Below are 12,844 nucleotides of genomic sequence, written 5' to 3' on the forward strand. Positions count from 1 at the left end.
AGGCCAGAGATGTAATTGGAGCCAGATAACACAGGACCCTGTCACCACTTCATGGCTTTTACTCCAAGAATGATGGGCTGTTTGCAGGAATTAAGAAGAGAAATAACATGACCTTGGCAGATATGTTGAGAATAGAATTTGGAGGGCAAGGGCAAAATATGGAAGCCAGTTATGAGGCAAGTGCAACAACCCAAGCAACTCAGGTTGCTTGGACCAGAGTGGTAGCTGCAGAGGTGGAAAAAAAAGGGTCAGATTGTTCTTCTGTTTCAAAGTTAGGGTCAGTAGGATTTTCTGGGTGACTAGATATGGAGATGAGAGGAAGGGTGTCAGTCACCAGCTGAGATGGGAATGTAGAGAGAGGCAGGTTTGGGAGAGAGTATCAGGAGTGTGGTGTTTGAACATGTGGATTTGAGATGTTCATTAGATATTCAAGAGGAGATGTCAATACGAGTCTGGCATTTACTTGATAGTTCTGAGCTAGAGAAATGAATTTGGGAGTCAACAAAAGATGGTGGCATTTAAAGCCATGAAAGCAGATGAAATTAGCAAAGAGTCAGTGTGGGTAGAGAAGAGGTCTATATCCTGTGCTCTTGGAGGTCTGTCATATATTGAAATCATTACTGCCTTTTTGCACCTGCATGTACCACAGGCCTTTCAAACTAACTCTGTCTCCAATTCAATTGCCTCTCCTCTTTAGTTCTTCAGTTCTATGTACAGAACCACCATTTTGGTAGAAAAGCAACTATCACTTTGAACTTCCTGGCAGCCAAAGAATGAATACCTTACCAAATTCTCAGAAGTTTTGTTGCCATTGTTACTTCTTTCTCTTTCTTGGCAATAATAAGCCACTAGCTTTTCTAGAGATCCCCTCCCACCCGTATTTGCTCCTGTGGGCGTACATCATTATGGCTCTCTTCCATCTGTCCAACCACATTGCTCATTAGGTGGAAATAAGCTTCTAGGTTTAGATCTTCCAAATTATAATAGGGTATGCTAAGGGCTTTTGAAGTGGTTTGATATTAAAATGCACATTCACACAGACACACAGGCATGCGCGCAAACACACACACACACACACACACACACACACACACACACACATCATGAGTTTGAGACCTCACAATGCCAAGCTCTGCTCTTCAAATATTTACATGCTATTGTTGAGCAAAATGATGATTGTTCTCCAAAAAGTGCACATTCACTGTTCTTTAAGAAAGTTTTTGCTTTCTCCATTTAATAAAAGCTCAGATGATATTACTTCAATTAGATTGTCTTTCTCTTCCTCTTTGTCTAGTTAGTCTTTGATTTGGTAACAGCTTCTCGTCCTTCAAAGCCATCTCAATTATTACTCCTCTAGGAAGTCTTCTCTAGCACCTCAGGCAGGCTGTGGTAATGGAGCGTACTAGTTTTACCTGTATCATCACATTTTTTTCTGTAAATATTCATACATATGTCTCCATCATTAGAAGGAAAGCTGCTTGGGAGCAGCCAATCTCTCACTCTTTCTTTTTTAAATGTTTATTTATGTATTTTGAGAGAGAGAGAGAGTTAGAGAGCATGCATGCGTGTGCATGCATGGGCGTGTGTGTACACGTGTGTGCACAAGGGGGGAAGAGGCAGAGAAAGATGGAGAGACGGAGTCTCAAGTAGGTTCCAGGCTGTCAGCAGGGAGCCCCACTCAGGGCTCAATCTCATGAACTGTGAGATCACGCCCTGAGCAGATATCAAGAGTCTGCAGTTAACTGACTGAGCTACACAGGCACCCTGGCAATTTCTTTTTTTTTTAACCTCCTGATGTCCAGCAAATAGCACAGTGACTCATACTAGTAATCAATTAATAATTATAATTAATTGATTATAATCAATTAGTAATTGTGTAATTAGACAAGTTGTGTAAGTGTCTAAGACAAAGTGTGTAAACCTGAGCAACTGAATTAATGTCTTTTGCAAATAAGAGAGCTTAATTAGTACATGGGATGTTAATGAGCTGGAATTTAAATAAAGATTTGGAGAAATAAAAACAAATAAGCACATGGAAAAACTGAGATTCTCTTTTTGTTGAGTGGACCTCTGAATCTATATCATGACAGCTCTAAAACCTAAATCATTTCCCAAGTTTTAGGATCATCCAACACACTTATATCTGCAACTTTTGGTTGGCTCTGAGTTAAGGGACATTTTCATTATTTTGATAGCCAACTCATGTCTGCTATCCTGTTAATGGAAGGTTCTTTTAGGGATTGTACTTGGATCACTGTTCCTTTTTAAACCACATTTTCTGCCATTCTACATTTGATTGTCTATCAGGTGCCAACACTGTCTTAAATACTGTACTTATTTAAGCTTCAAGAGAGACTTGTAGTTTAGGTTTACTATTTTACACAGGCCTTGTCATGGATTGAATTGTGTCCCCCACCCACCCCCATTCAAATGGGAAGTCCTAACCTCCAGTACTCCAGAATGTGACTTTACTTGGAGATAAGGTCTTTACAGAGGTAATCAAGTTAAAATGAAGTTGTTAAGGTAGGCTTTAGTTCAATATGACTGGTGTCCTTAAAAAATGGGGAAATTGGGAGACAGATATGCACAGGGGGGAGACAGTGTGAAGAGACGTAGGGAGATGTCCATCTATAAGCCAAGGAGAGTGACAGAAAACAGTGAACAGAGCCTGTTTTCACAGCCCTCAGAAGGAAATGGCCCTACTGACACCTTGATCCTGGACTTCTGGCTTTCAGAATTTGTATGACAAATCTTTGTCACATAAGCCACCTGGTCTGTGGTACTTTGTTGTGGCAGCCCTAGAAAGCTAATACAGGCACATAGTTTGGTTTTTCAATGGCAAAAAAATGTAGACCCATACCAGGATTGACTGGTTCCCAAGATTTTCCTTTTATTTTGAAGTATACTCTTTGACATCTCAAACTTTGGCTGAAGGGTGCAAAGTGTGTAAACCCGAAGTACTGAATTTCCTTTAATAAAGTCACTTGGGATCATTTGATCATCAGTTTAACTAAGTTCCTTCTTTGCAGTTGTTTAAATATTTATTTATTTTGTCCTACCTCCATGGGTAGTGGAGCCTATAAATGTGTTCCTTGCTGTGATAAGTACTATTCCTTCTATTTGCACCCGCTTAGTGCATGAAAAACAACACAGAAAGGGTACATTTAGAGAACATGTGTATAATCTCATGGTGTTAAATTCAGTCTATATGCTGATGGCTCCTGAATTGAAATCTCCAGCTTAGGCTTCTCCTCTGGACTCCAGGATTGTAGATCAAATTGCTCACAGACCTTTTCACCAGATGCCTAATAGCACCTCCAGTTGAACCTGCTCCAAAATGAGCATCTAACCCTCTACCACCACTGCCACCTGCCCCCAACTGACTCTCCTCACAATCTCCCCCATGGGAGGCAATTCTATTCTTCCAGCTGCTTCTGCCAAACATTTTGGCCTTATCCTTCACTTTGCTTTCTGACACACTGTATTTTGTTGGTCTGTGAAGCCTGTTGATTCTTCCTTTAAGATTTACCTAGAATTCCACCACTTTAACCATCACTTCTGCCACTACTCTGAGCCAAACTTCTGTTATCTCTTGTCTGGATTGTTGCAGAAGGCTCCTAACTCTTGTTCCTGTGCCTGCTATGAAATAACTAGACTGATGTTAAAAAAAAAAAAAAAAAGTATGCCTGGGGGGGGGGGAATGGGTGAAATAGGTGATGGGGATTAAGGAGGGCACTTGTGACCAGCACTGGGAGTGGTATGGAAGTTTTGCACCACTATTTTGTACACGTGAAACCAGTATTACACTGTATGTTGACTAACTGAATTTAAAAGAAAAAAGTATGTCCTATTGCATTAACACTACTCAAAAACTTCCACTGGTCTCTGAACTTATTCAGAGGGAAAAGATCTGCAGCATCCTGCATATTATGGTCCCTATCATGTCTCTTACAGCTTCTACTATTTTCTCTCTTGATCTACTCTGGCCATGCTTACCTTCTTCCTATTCCTGGAACAAGCCACACACAGTTTCCCCCACACCTTTCTGCTTACAGGAGTCCTCTCTCCCCAGATAATTGTATAATTATTTCACTTCATTCAAGTCTTTACTAAAGTCATCTCCACCCTCCTTGCCTTCTTAACCCCTTTAGCACTTACCAATATTTAACACATGACATAGTTTACCTACTTATCTCATATATCACCCATCAGATTACTCAATTAGAATGTAATTCCAGGGGATGGGTTTCCTTGTCTTCTTTTATTGTGCCACGGTAAAGGGACTAATGAATTTGGGCTATACAGCATGAATTTGTCCCAGTTAGAGAGACGTTAAAATCTTATCTTTTCCCTTCTGGATTGGCAAGAATGCTCTGAAAATGTGCTCCTCCATAATTTGAACCTCCACATTTCTAGGCTTTCTCCTTTCCTTCCTTTCCATGTCAGAAAGCTTGTTCCCAGTCTCTCCTGGAATTATTCTATTTTCCCCCGTTGCAAATGAACGTTGGAGCACCTTTGTGTAAATTTTAAAGCATTTACCAGTTCTTGGAATCTACATTATGTGAAATATGAAATTATTCAAAAACTCACTTGGTATTAATTTTCTGAGGCAAGAACTTCTTGAACAAACTGGTTTCTTAACAATTTAGCCACATCAGAGTTTGTAGAACCAGCACTTGATGGTGGCAGAAATTATGAAATAAAAAAGCATGAATGAATGAATGAAATGTCTATTATTTCACACACAAGTTGTGTGACAGTGAGCTCCTCAGGTCTTGGACACGGGATTAATTAATCTTCTTTATCTTTGATCCTTGCACCTGACTCCTAAAATGCATTTAGTATTTGAAAGCATGAAGGGCTTCTCTTAGTTCACAGCACCTTTCATGCCTCAGTCCTCCATGTTTCAGCCATTATCATTAAATTGGACCCAGTTTATGTACCTCCCTGGATCTACTTTGCAAGTTGATAGTTGCAAGCATAGTTTTCTGTTTAATGGTTCGAATACCATCTAGAACATTACTGCACTGCAACGGCATCCTTCCAGGTTGCAGAAGGGATATTTCAATCTTCACTGAAGGGAGACAGCCTTGGTGGTAGTGGCCTTGATGTTGTGAGGCTGTTTGCTCCAGGTCCCTTATGCTGCTTTGGGGTATGAGTTAATAACATCTTGCTTAATGCCTTGAATCTCGAGTTTTTTTAGGGGTGCTTCCCTGTAGCTCCAGAGGGGGTAGACACTGTTGAGTTGCAGGCTGCAGTTGGACAGTTTGGGAGTGCTACTGCCTCCCATTCACTTGCTAGCTCAGCTCATGCATGGATAATGCTACTGCTGTTGAGGATTCTGGCTTTCCTGGTGGCTGCCTGGGGTAGCAGGAGGCAGGATTCAGAAGTATGGGGGTGGCGGGGGAGGGGTGGGAGTGGGGGTGGCGGGGGAGGGGTGGGAGTGGGGGTGGCTCATATCTCCTGCAATAGCCTTTGGCTGATGGGAAGAGGAGCTCCGGTGTTGTTCCTTCCTCTGTTCCAGAACACTGTGGTCTCCCCAAGTCCTCTGTGGAGGCATCAGGTGAGACAGAACAGCCAGCACTCCTTGTACGGCTGTGGCCAGCTCAGTAGTTCATCCTCTTGATTTTTTGCTACTTCTTTCCCTCCTTCATTTCCCCTTTCCCCTGGCTCTTGCTTCCTTGGGGTTATACTCTCTAAGGAATTGCGGTAATATAAGCCTTTACCTTGGGTCCTGTGTTTTTGGAAACCTGGATTAGAACACCATTGACTGTAAACCTTTTTACGTGCCTCGTTTTGTTGTAGGTGTTTTTATATATTTTCCATGTGTTCTTCCCACTTTCGTCTTTTGTGCAATTTAACTGAAAACAAGCTCGGTCCTTAACACGCTCAGGAGTTTAGACAATAATAGATAACTGTGCACCAAGTCCCTTTACAACCATTTTTACCTCACAACAGTCCTGTGTAGGCACCATTATGGTTGCCTTTTTAGGAAATGGGAAACTAAGGCTAAGATGTTTGGAAACTTGGCCAAAGTCACACAATTGCGGCGTGAACGCTAGAATCTGTATCTTAGAGACACCATTCCTCAAATAGACCTCCGGCAAGGACCCGGCTTTCCTGGAACCAAGATACTGGAGCTCCTCTTCTCCTCGTGAAAGGTTTAAACTCCAAACGGCTGGATTTATGGCTGTGTTGCTATACACTCGAACTTAAAGTGAAGAGGCTTAACCTTGCAGTATCTGGATGAATCTTCCACAAAATAAGGCTGAGGTGGGTAACCCTTTACAACTTCAAAAAGAAGTCTATTTTTCTCCTTCTTGCTCATGCATGTTCTATGGGATCTTTTCCAAAAATAGACATGTTTGTATACTTTGAAATTGAGGGTAGGTAATGCCCTCTTAGATAATCTCTTCAAGTGTTTTAAGAACCCCTAAGCAACTTTGTACCTCATAACTCACAGAGGTTATAAATATTTGTTTGGTTCTTTGTACCCATGGAACCACACTTTGCCTGAAACGCATACTTTACCGTCCTAAACTTTCGTTCCAGAACAAACAGTTGGTCTTAATGTGATTTAAGATTAGGCTAGTAGGCATCTGAACTTAGAAGCATACTCAAAAGTTTTTCCATCTCATCAATCATTTTTCCAGTCCCTTGCTGTCAAGAGTGCAGGCATATCATGTTCTACCTGTTGCATAATTTGCCTTTCATCTTCAGAACGATCGTTACTATCGAAGGACTCCTGTGTGCAAATGAAGCAGTGGTCATTTTCTCATCAATTTCAGTTATGAACATCCCAACTTTTGTCTTCTTCACAAGTCGACTCCTCTTTTTAATGGGCTGTCAGCACTGCTACTGCTTTACGACTTAACAGATATTACGCGATCGATAATATTCATGTAATCCCTCCAATTAAGCAGTAACAGAGCAAACATGCTTTTTAATTAATAGAAATGACTCCACAAGCCCACTAATTAGCTTTGGCAAAACTGACTTGCTTTTGCTTTGTTGGGTGGCTTTTTAAAAACGATGTTAATATGCTGAAACTCTTTAGACAATTTTCGATTTTGCACTCTGGATGCAAGAAAGCTTTTGAAAAAATCTTCCTCCATGCGCCAAGAAAGATGCAATGAGGAAGTTTACCAACTTCACTTAATTAGTTGAGGAATATTCCATGCCTTACTGGCTTTAGGGAGAAAGAATCTTGCTAATGAGTTATTTCCACTGTGTCACTTTTCTTCTTAGTGCTCTAATTCATTCAACGATTAGAGGACCATATTTATATGCAGTGGCTTCACTGTTCGGGTCCAGGGGCCACCATATACGTAGTTACCACCTCAGAGATGTTTCTAAAGGTCTCAGGACCTCAATTCCCTTGCAAGCCCGGGTGGGGAGTTAGTGGAAAAACATAAACTAGTTGGTGCGCAACAGCGCTTCCACCAAAGGGAGTTCCTTGCATTTCTCCGAGGGGCTTAACTGTAATCAGTAAAAGAAGCGGGGTCTCGGATGATGCTCCGTCAGCTGCCAATATTCCAAGGTCGCGGAGTCGAAGCCAAGAAATCGAACTTGCAAGTCGCTCTGCTGGCTGGGGAAACGCGGGCTGGAGAAGCTCCGTGGGCGGGCAGGACGCAGGAGGAAGCCCCTGTCAGTTACCGAGCACCGGAATTCCCCACGCCCCTACCTCCACCCCAGCTCCGGCTCCACGCCCACCCACAGCCTGCCGCGCCCGCTCGCGCGGTGACGTCATCGCGTGGCAGCAGGCCGCCTGGACGCACCGGCCCACGGAGTGGGAGCCGGAAGCCAAGCTCGCTGCGGCGCGCTGGCGTCCCGGAACCGCGGGAGCCTCAGAGCTCGCGCACCTGGGGAAAAGGCCGTGGGAGACAGCGGGCATGCGCGAGGCTGCTGGCGGCGCAGGCGCGCTTCTGGCTTCGCTCTCGGGACGAGATCCGGTTCTCCGGGTTGGAGCGGGTGGGGAGTCGTGGGCCGTCCTGGCTGCGGGGAGAAGGGGGGGGAAGGAGATGGGGACGGAGCCCGACGCTTGGGAAGGGCTGGTTTGCTTCTGGGATGGGAGGGGCCGGATGGACGGATCCTGCGTCTGTGCTGGGCGCGCCCCACGGAGTTAAGGCAGTGGGGGGGGGGGGAGGAGAGAAGATGAACTCAAACCACCACGCAGGCAAAGAGCGATGAGCTTATCCTAAATTAGGAACACGCTCAGAACACACGCCCAGAGCCTGATGCCAGTTCTCCCTGAGGGATGAAAGCTACCTGTGTGCCAGGCAGCGCGCAAAGGCAGACCTGTTATTTCACTCTCTTGCCGCCATCAGCAACGCTGTGGGGCTGGCATTATTACATGGTCCCTAATTTTCCCCTCCGAAAACCGAGGCCAGAGTAATTTTTCTACAGGTTACACAACTGAAAAGTGGCGGAGTTGCAATTTCCACGAGGTTTGTCTGACAAGCTCAGTTGCTTGAAGTCACAATGGGTGAAAAGTAGACAGTAAAGACATTCCGTAAATGAATGGGAAGTCATAAAGTTTGGACGTTAAGAATCGCGCTGTAGGAGTCAGGCAGGCGGAAAGGAAAAGGTCTCCCAGTAGATCTTGCATGTGATTTGGCAAGAGGAAAGAAGAGAAGAAAGTTTGTGGGAGGCAAGGAAAGGGAAGGCAAAGGCTTGGAGGTGAGACAGGAAGTCTGAGACGAAAGGGAAGTGGTTGTCTTAACGGGAACCTGGTGTCTCTGTTCGGCTTGCAAATAGAAGCATCTTTAATTCTACAGATTGGCTTCTCTCCCAAAGCCATGGATTTTCTCTTTTCTGCACTTCGGTTTATACTAGATGCACAGTGATGCTATACCTCTGTTTCACAAGAGGGTGCATTCTGGTCACTGTTTAATAGTCAGAAAATTTGGGACCCAGGACAAAGACGATATGAGATGATTTATTCCTGAACCCTGGGCTGCCTGAGACAGGTCTCTTCAGTGTTGGCAGGCATCTCCTCTCTTTTTTGGCTCCATTGTTGAAAGGCATAAACAGTTAAATCGCAACCTCAAATCCAGTGTCTTCTCAAGTGCCAACATCCTTCCTATCTTTGAAAGATAGGAGGGCTGCCTGGCTGGCTCAGTCTTTGGAGCATGTAACTCTTGATCTCTGGCTGGGGAGTTCAAGCAAGCCCGAGGTCCTAGGGTGTGGAGCCTACTCCCCCCCCCCCCCGCCCCCCGCCGTCCCCCCACATATCTTTGTTTAAAGAGGGTTGGCCTCCATGATTTGTTAATTTGTTTGTGGTTTTATACTGCAGTTATTGCTATAATAGAGCTTGCTCTACCCAATTTAGCAACTGAATAACTGCTACCTTGTATTAGTCTCTAATTATTTAATGGGTGTAAATTTTACCTTCTAGGCAAGATCATAAGACTTCCCAGGCAGGGACTGTGTTGTCTCTTATATCCCTGAGTACTGACTTAACTGACTTTTTCTTTCTCTTATTCCTCCTGAATCCCAACTACTCAGTACTCTGCCTGGCACATACTAGGCACTGGATAAATATTGAATGAATGAAAGGTTGCCTTCTGGAGAGCAGAAAACTAGCCTGTTACTTATATTTTCCTGGTCTTCTAGCAGAAGTCTCTCCTTTCGGTAACCACTCAGTAAATGTGTGACTTGATTGCTGTGCCTTTCAGCAGGGGAAATATAATCTCCCTGTTGCCCTATGAAGAATTGCCACCTAAAACACGATGTCCCCAAGAAGTCTGTCAAGAAATAATTGTTGATAGATTGATTAGCTTCAAAGAAATTCTTGATTCTTAAGTGTGCATCTGCCCTTCCACAGTGAATGATAATGATGGTTATATGGGCTAGGTTGCCTAAGGAATTCTTTCGGAGATTGTGTAAGTTGAGGATCTTTTTGACTCGAGAAAACAAACCAACTAATAAAAACCAAAATCGAAGCCCTAACCCAACAATGAAAACCCAATACGAAACAGGACCTTAATGCTTAAGAACCGTATCTGCAAATTTTAAGTAACTTTATGCTCATGGGAAAGAGAATGCCTACGTGTGTGTTTGTGTGTGCGCGCAAGCTCTGCTTCATGTGAGGTAGGTAAAGCCAAGTCTGAACAACTGTTCTGTAAACTTAGTAAACCGACAGCGAGGAATCCTTGTTGGTGGGGTGGCAGTAGCGAGGTGGTGATTCAGGAAATGTTTGAACAAAGGAAAGTCAGGGGCAAGATCCATTTCAGTATTTACATTCAGCGGTGCTAAATCTGGCCCTTTCCCCATTTATTTGCCGGGGGGTAAGTTACTTACCATCTCTGGGCTTGGGTTGCCTCAATTGTACAGTGGGAATGATAACGATACCACTATATAACTTCTAGAGTTACAGTGTGTAAATTTGTAATGCCTTTAGAGCAGCGCCCGAGTAGGGGCTTGTATGAAGCGCTTTAAGTAAATAAAACACGACGCTGTGCTAACCTCCACTTCCACATTGCCAGTTTCGTGTAAGCCCCACCTATCCTGAAATTCTAGAGACGCCGCTGTTTCTGATTACAAGGTTTTCTTGAGCCATGCAATCATTTTTGTTGCCGGCTACACGCCTATAACTCGCCCAAACAATTTGGGAAGTCTGTGCTCCTTTGTCCCGCCTCTTGGGTCCCCCCCACCCTCAGGCTGTCTGGGCCGGGCCGTGAATGGGGGAAGGGGCAAGCCCGTCTTCCTGCCTACCCTGGGCTCAGCGAAAGCGTTAGTTGCCACCCTGCAGCGCTCCGGTCCTCGCGGGAACGCCCCTGGAGGCGGGGCTGTGGCGCCGCGCAGGCGCAGTGCAGCAGCGCCGCGCCTGCGCTGTGGAGGGGCTGAAGGAGGCGGGGGATTGGTATGCTGCGTGCGAGTGTGTGAGGGAGGAGGCGTCGGGGCCGAGCGTGGTACTACGGCGGGCGCGGGCCGGAGAGGGCGGGGGGATGCGCCGCGGCGGCGGTGGCGCGGGCGCTGGGTCTGGTGTTGAGAGGCGCCAGAGCAGCGGATCCCGGTCTCGCCGCCGCAGGAGCGCGGGTGTCGCGCGCGGCCTGAAGACGCCGTACCTTTTCTGCCCCTCACCTTTTTTTTTTTTTTTTTTTAAATAACCGGAACCAATGAACGCAGCCGGGACCCGAGCTCCGGAGGCCGCCGGTGCCGAGGGGACCAGGCTGGCGCCCGGCAGGGGCTCGCGTCCGCGGCGGCGGGGGCGGCCCGAGGAGTCGCCGGCGGCGGCTGCAGCGCCAGGCGGAGCGGACGAGTGGCCGGCGGCCGGGGCGCCGCTGCGCTTCCCCCCCGCGGCTCCTCCGCGCCCTCATCCCGCCGCGACGCCCGGCCCGACCTCGGGCTGGCTGCGGCGGGGCCACTGGGCTGCGCTACTGCTGCTTGGGCTGCTGGCGGCCGGCGCGGCGGACGGATGCGAGCTGGTGTCCAGGCACCTCCGCGGGCGGCGGGCCTCGGGCTCTGCCGCGGCGGCCGTCTCCTCTCCCGCTGCGGCGGCGGGCGACAGTCCGGCGCTCATGACAGGTGAGGGCCCGGGGGGCGGCGGGCGGGGCAGGGCCGGCTGCTGCGGGGACTCCCCTCCATCCGGGAGAGGGTCCCCTGTCGCTGCCGGGACCCCGCTATTCGACGGCCACGGCCGGTGCGCGATGCCGAGCGGGGCGCCCAGACGCCGGCGCCCTGGTCGCTGCCTCGTCGCGGTCCCCTACAGTCCGGACGCCTCTCTCCCCCCACCCCCCAACTCCCCGCCCTCGACGGAGCCTCTGGACGGCACTCGCTTCCCCGCCCTACAGCCGGGCTCCTTGGTGTTCCACGCTGAGCAATGCGGCGGTTTCTCTTCCGTGCTGCAGAGGAGCCGGCAGGGTGTGCAGGCTACTGGGCTGATTTTTAAAACAAAAAATTTTTTTTTAAGCTGCTGGAAAAAGTCAGCTGCAGCAGCAGCAGCAATGCGGTATTGAGTCGGCCTAGGTGCTGCTTTTGCAAAGGCAGCTGGCAGCGAGTCTCATAGGTTCAAAGCCCCGCTGAGCACAGTGTCCCAGGGGAGGCTGCTAAAGAGGATTCTTTGAGAGCCATAATACCTAGCGGTCTTAGTGGTTCCGTATTAGTATGCGGAAACCTCCAAGTCTAATGTGTGTTTTTTGAAGGGTGGGAGGAAGCTTTTAAAGGATGTGAAATACTCGCCGGTGGGCGCATCACTGGGTGACAAAGGGTGCAGAAAGCGCTTCAGGTAACCAGAAATACACCCACAGTTTATCAAGTGCCGGGTATTCGGGGCTGGTATTTGAGCAGAACAGAGAGACTGCACCAGCACCTATGTGGTATAGAACGTTCTCGAAATTACTGAAAACTTGCGAACATGTTTGGTGAGGATGGGGTAGAAATTAGAAACCTCTTAAAAGCCTTCCAGTGTCATGTACAACTGGTCCGCATGGTTTAGCTAATGATGTAGGGATCGTGAAATGATTTCTTTTGGAAAAGTAGTGGAGCTAAAGTAATGTTTATTTTTTTTTTTGTACTTTATTTTTAAAAGGCACGTGTAGGTTTTCTACATTGAATGCAAGACCCATTCTTGCAAAGGAAAAAGTGAAGCAAGGTGACCCATCATTATTTTAACCACAGTGATAGTCCAGCAGGCGTCCGAAAGTTACTAACAGCTGCTCTGCGAAGTGCTTAGGAGCCGTATTCTTCGGAGCAAAGCAGCTGTTCTCTGCGTTCTAGGACGAGCCGTTTGCTATTCTAGAAAGGAGGGTGTTGGTAAACTTTGTCAAGTGCTTTTTAGATGTGTAGAACATAAAGAGCAGAATATTTAACTTGCCTTACCCTGAGACACATCAGGCTCTTG

General features: G+C 46.9%; 1 protein-coding gene across 2 annotated transcripts in view; it reads left to right on the top strand.

Annotated features, from left to right (window-relative positions):
• Positions 1-10,925: 10,925 nt before the first annotated feature.
• The window catches only part of STIM2 (stromal interaction molecule 2), a 151,593-nt gene continuing 149,674 nt past the window's right edge, over positions 10,926-12,844 (top strand). For both annotated transcript variants that reach the window (XM_039236643.1, XM_039236644.1), the window contains exon 1: positions 10,926-11,529. In XM_039236643.1, the coding sequence (XP_039092574.1) occupies positions 11,121-11,529 (409 nt within the window). In that variant the 5' untranslated portion in view covers positions 10,926-11,120. The remainder of the gene's footprint in view (positions 11,530-12,844) is intronic.

This window comes from Hyaena hyaena, unplaced genomic scaffold (assembly GCF_003009895.1).
Source record: "Hyaena hyaena isolate Hyena2069 unplaced genomic scaffold, ASM300989v1 scaffold_114, whole genome shotgun sequence".
NCBI lineage: Eukaryota > Metazoa > Chordata > Mammalia > Carnivora > Hyaenidae > Hyaena > Hyaena hyaena.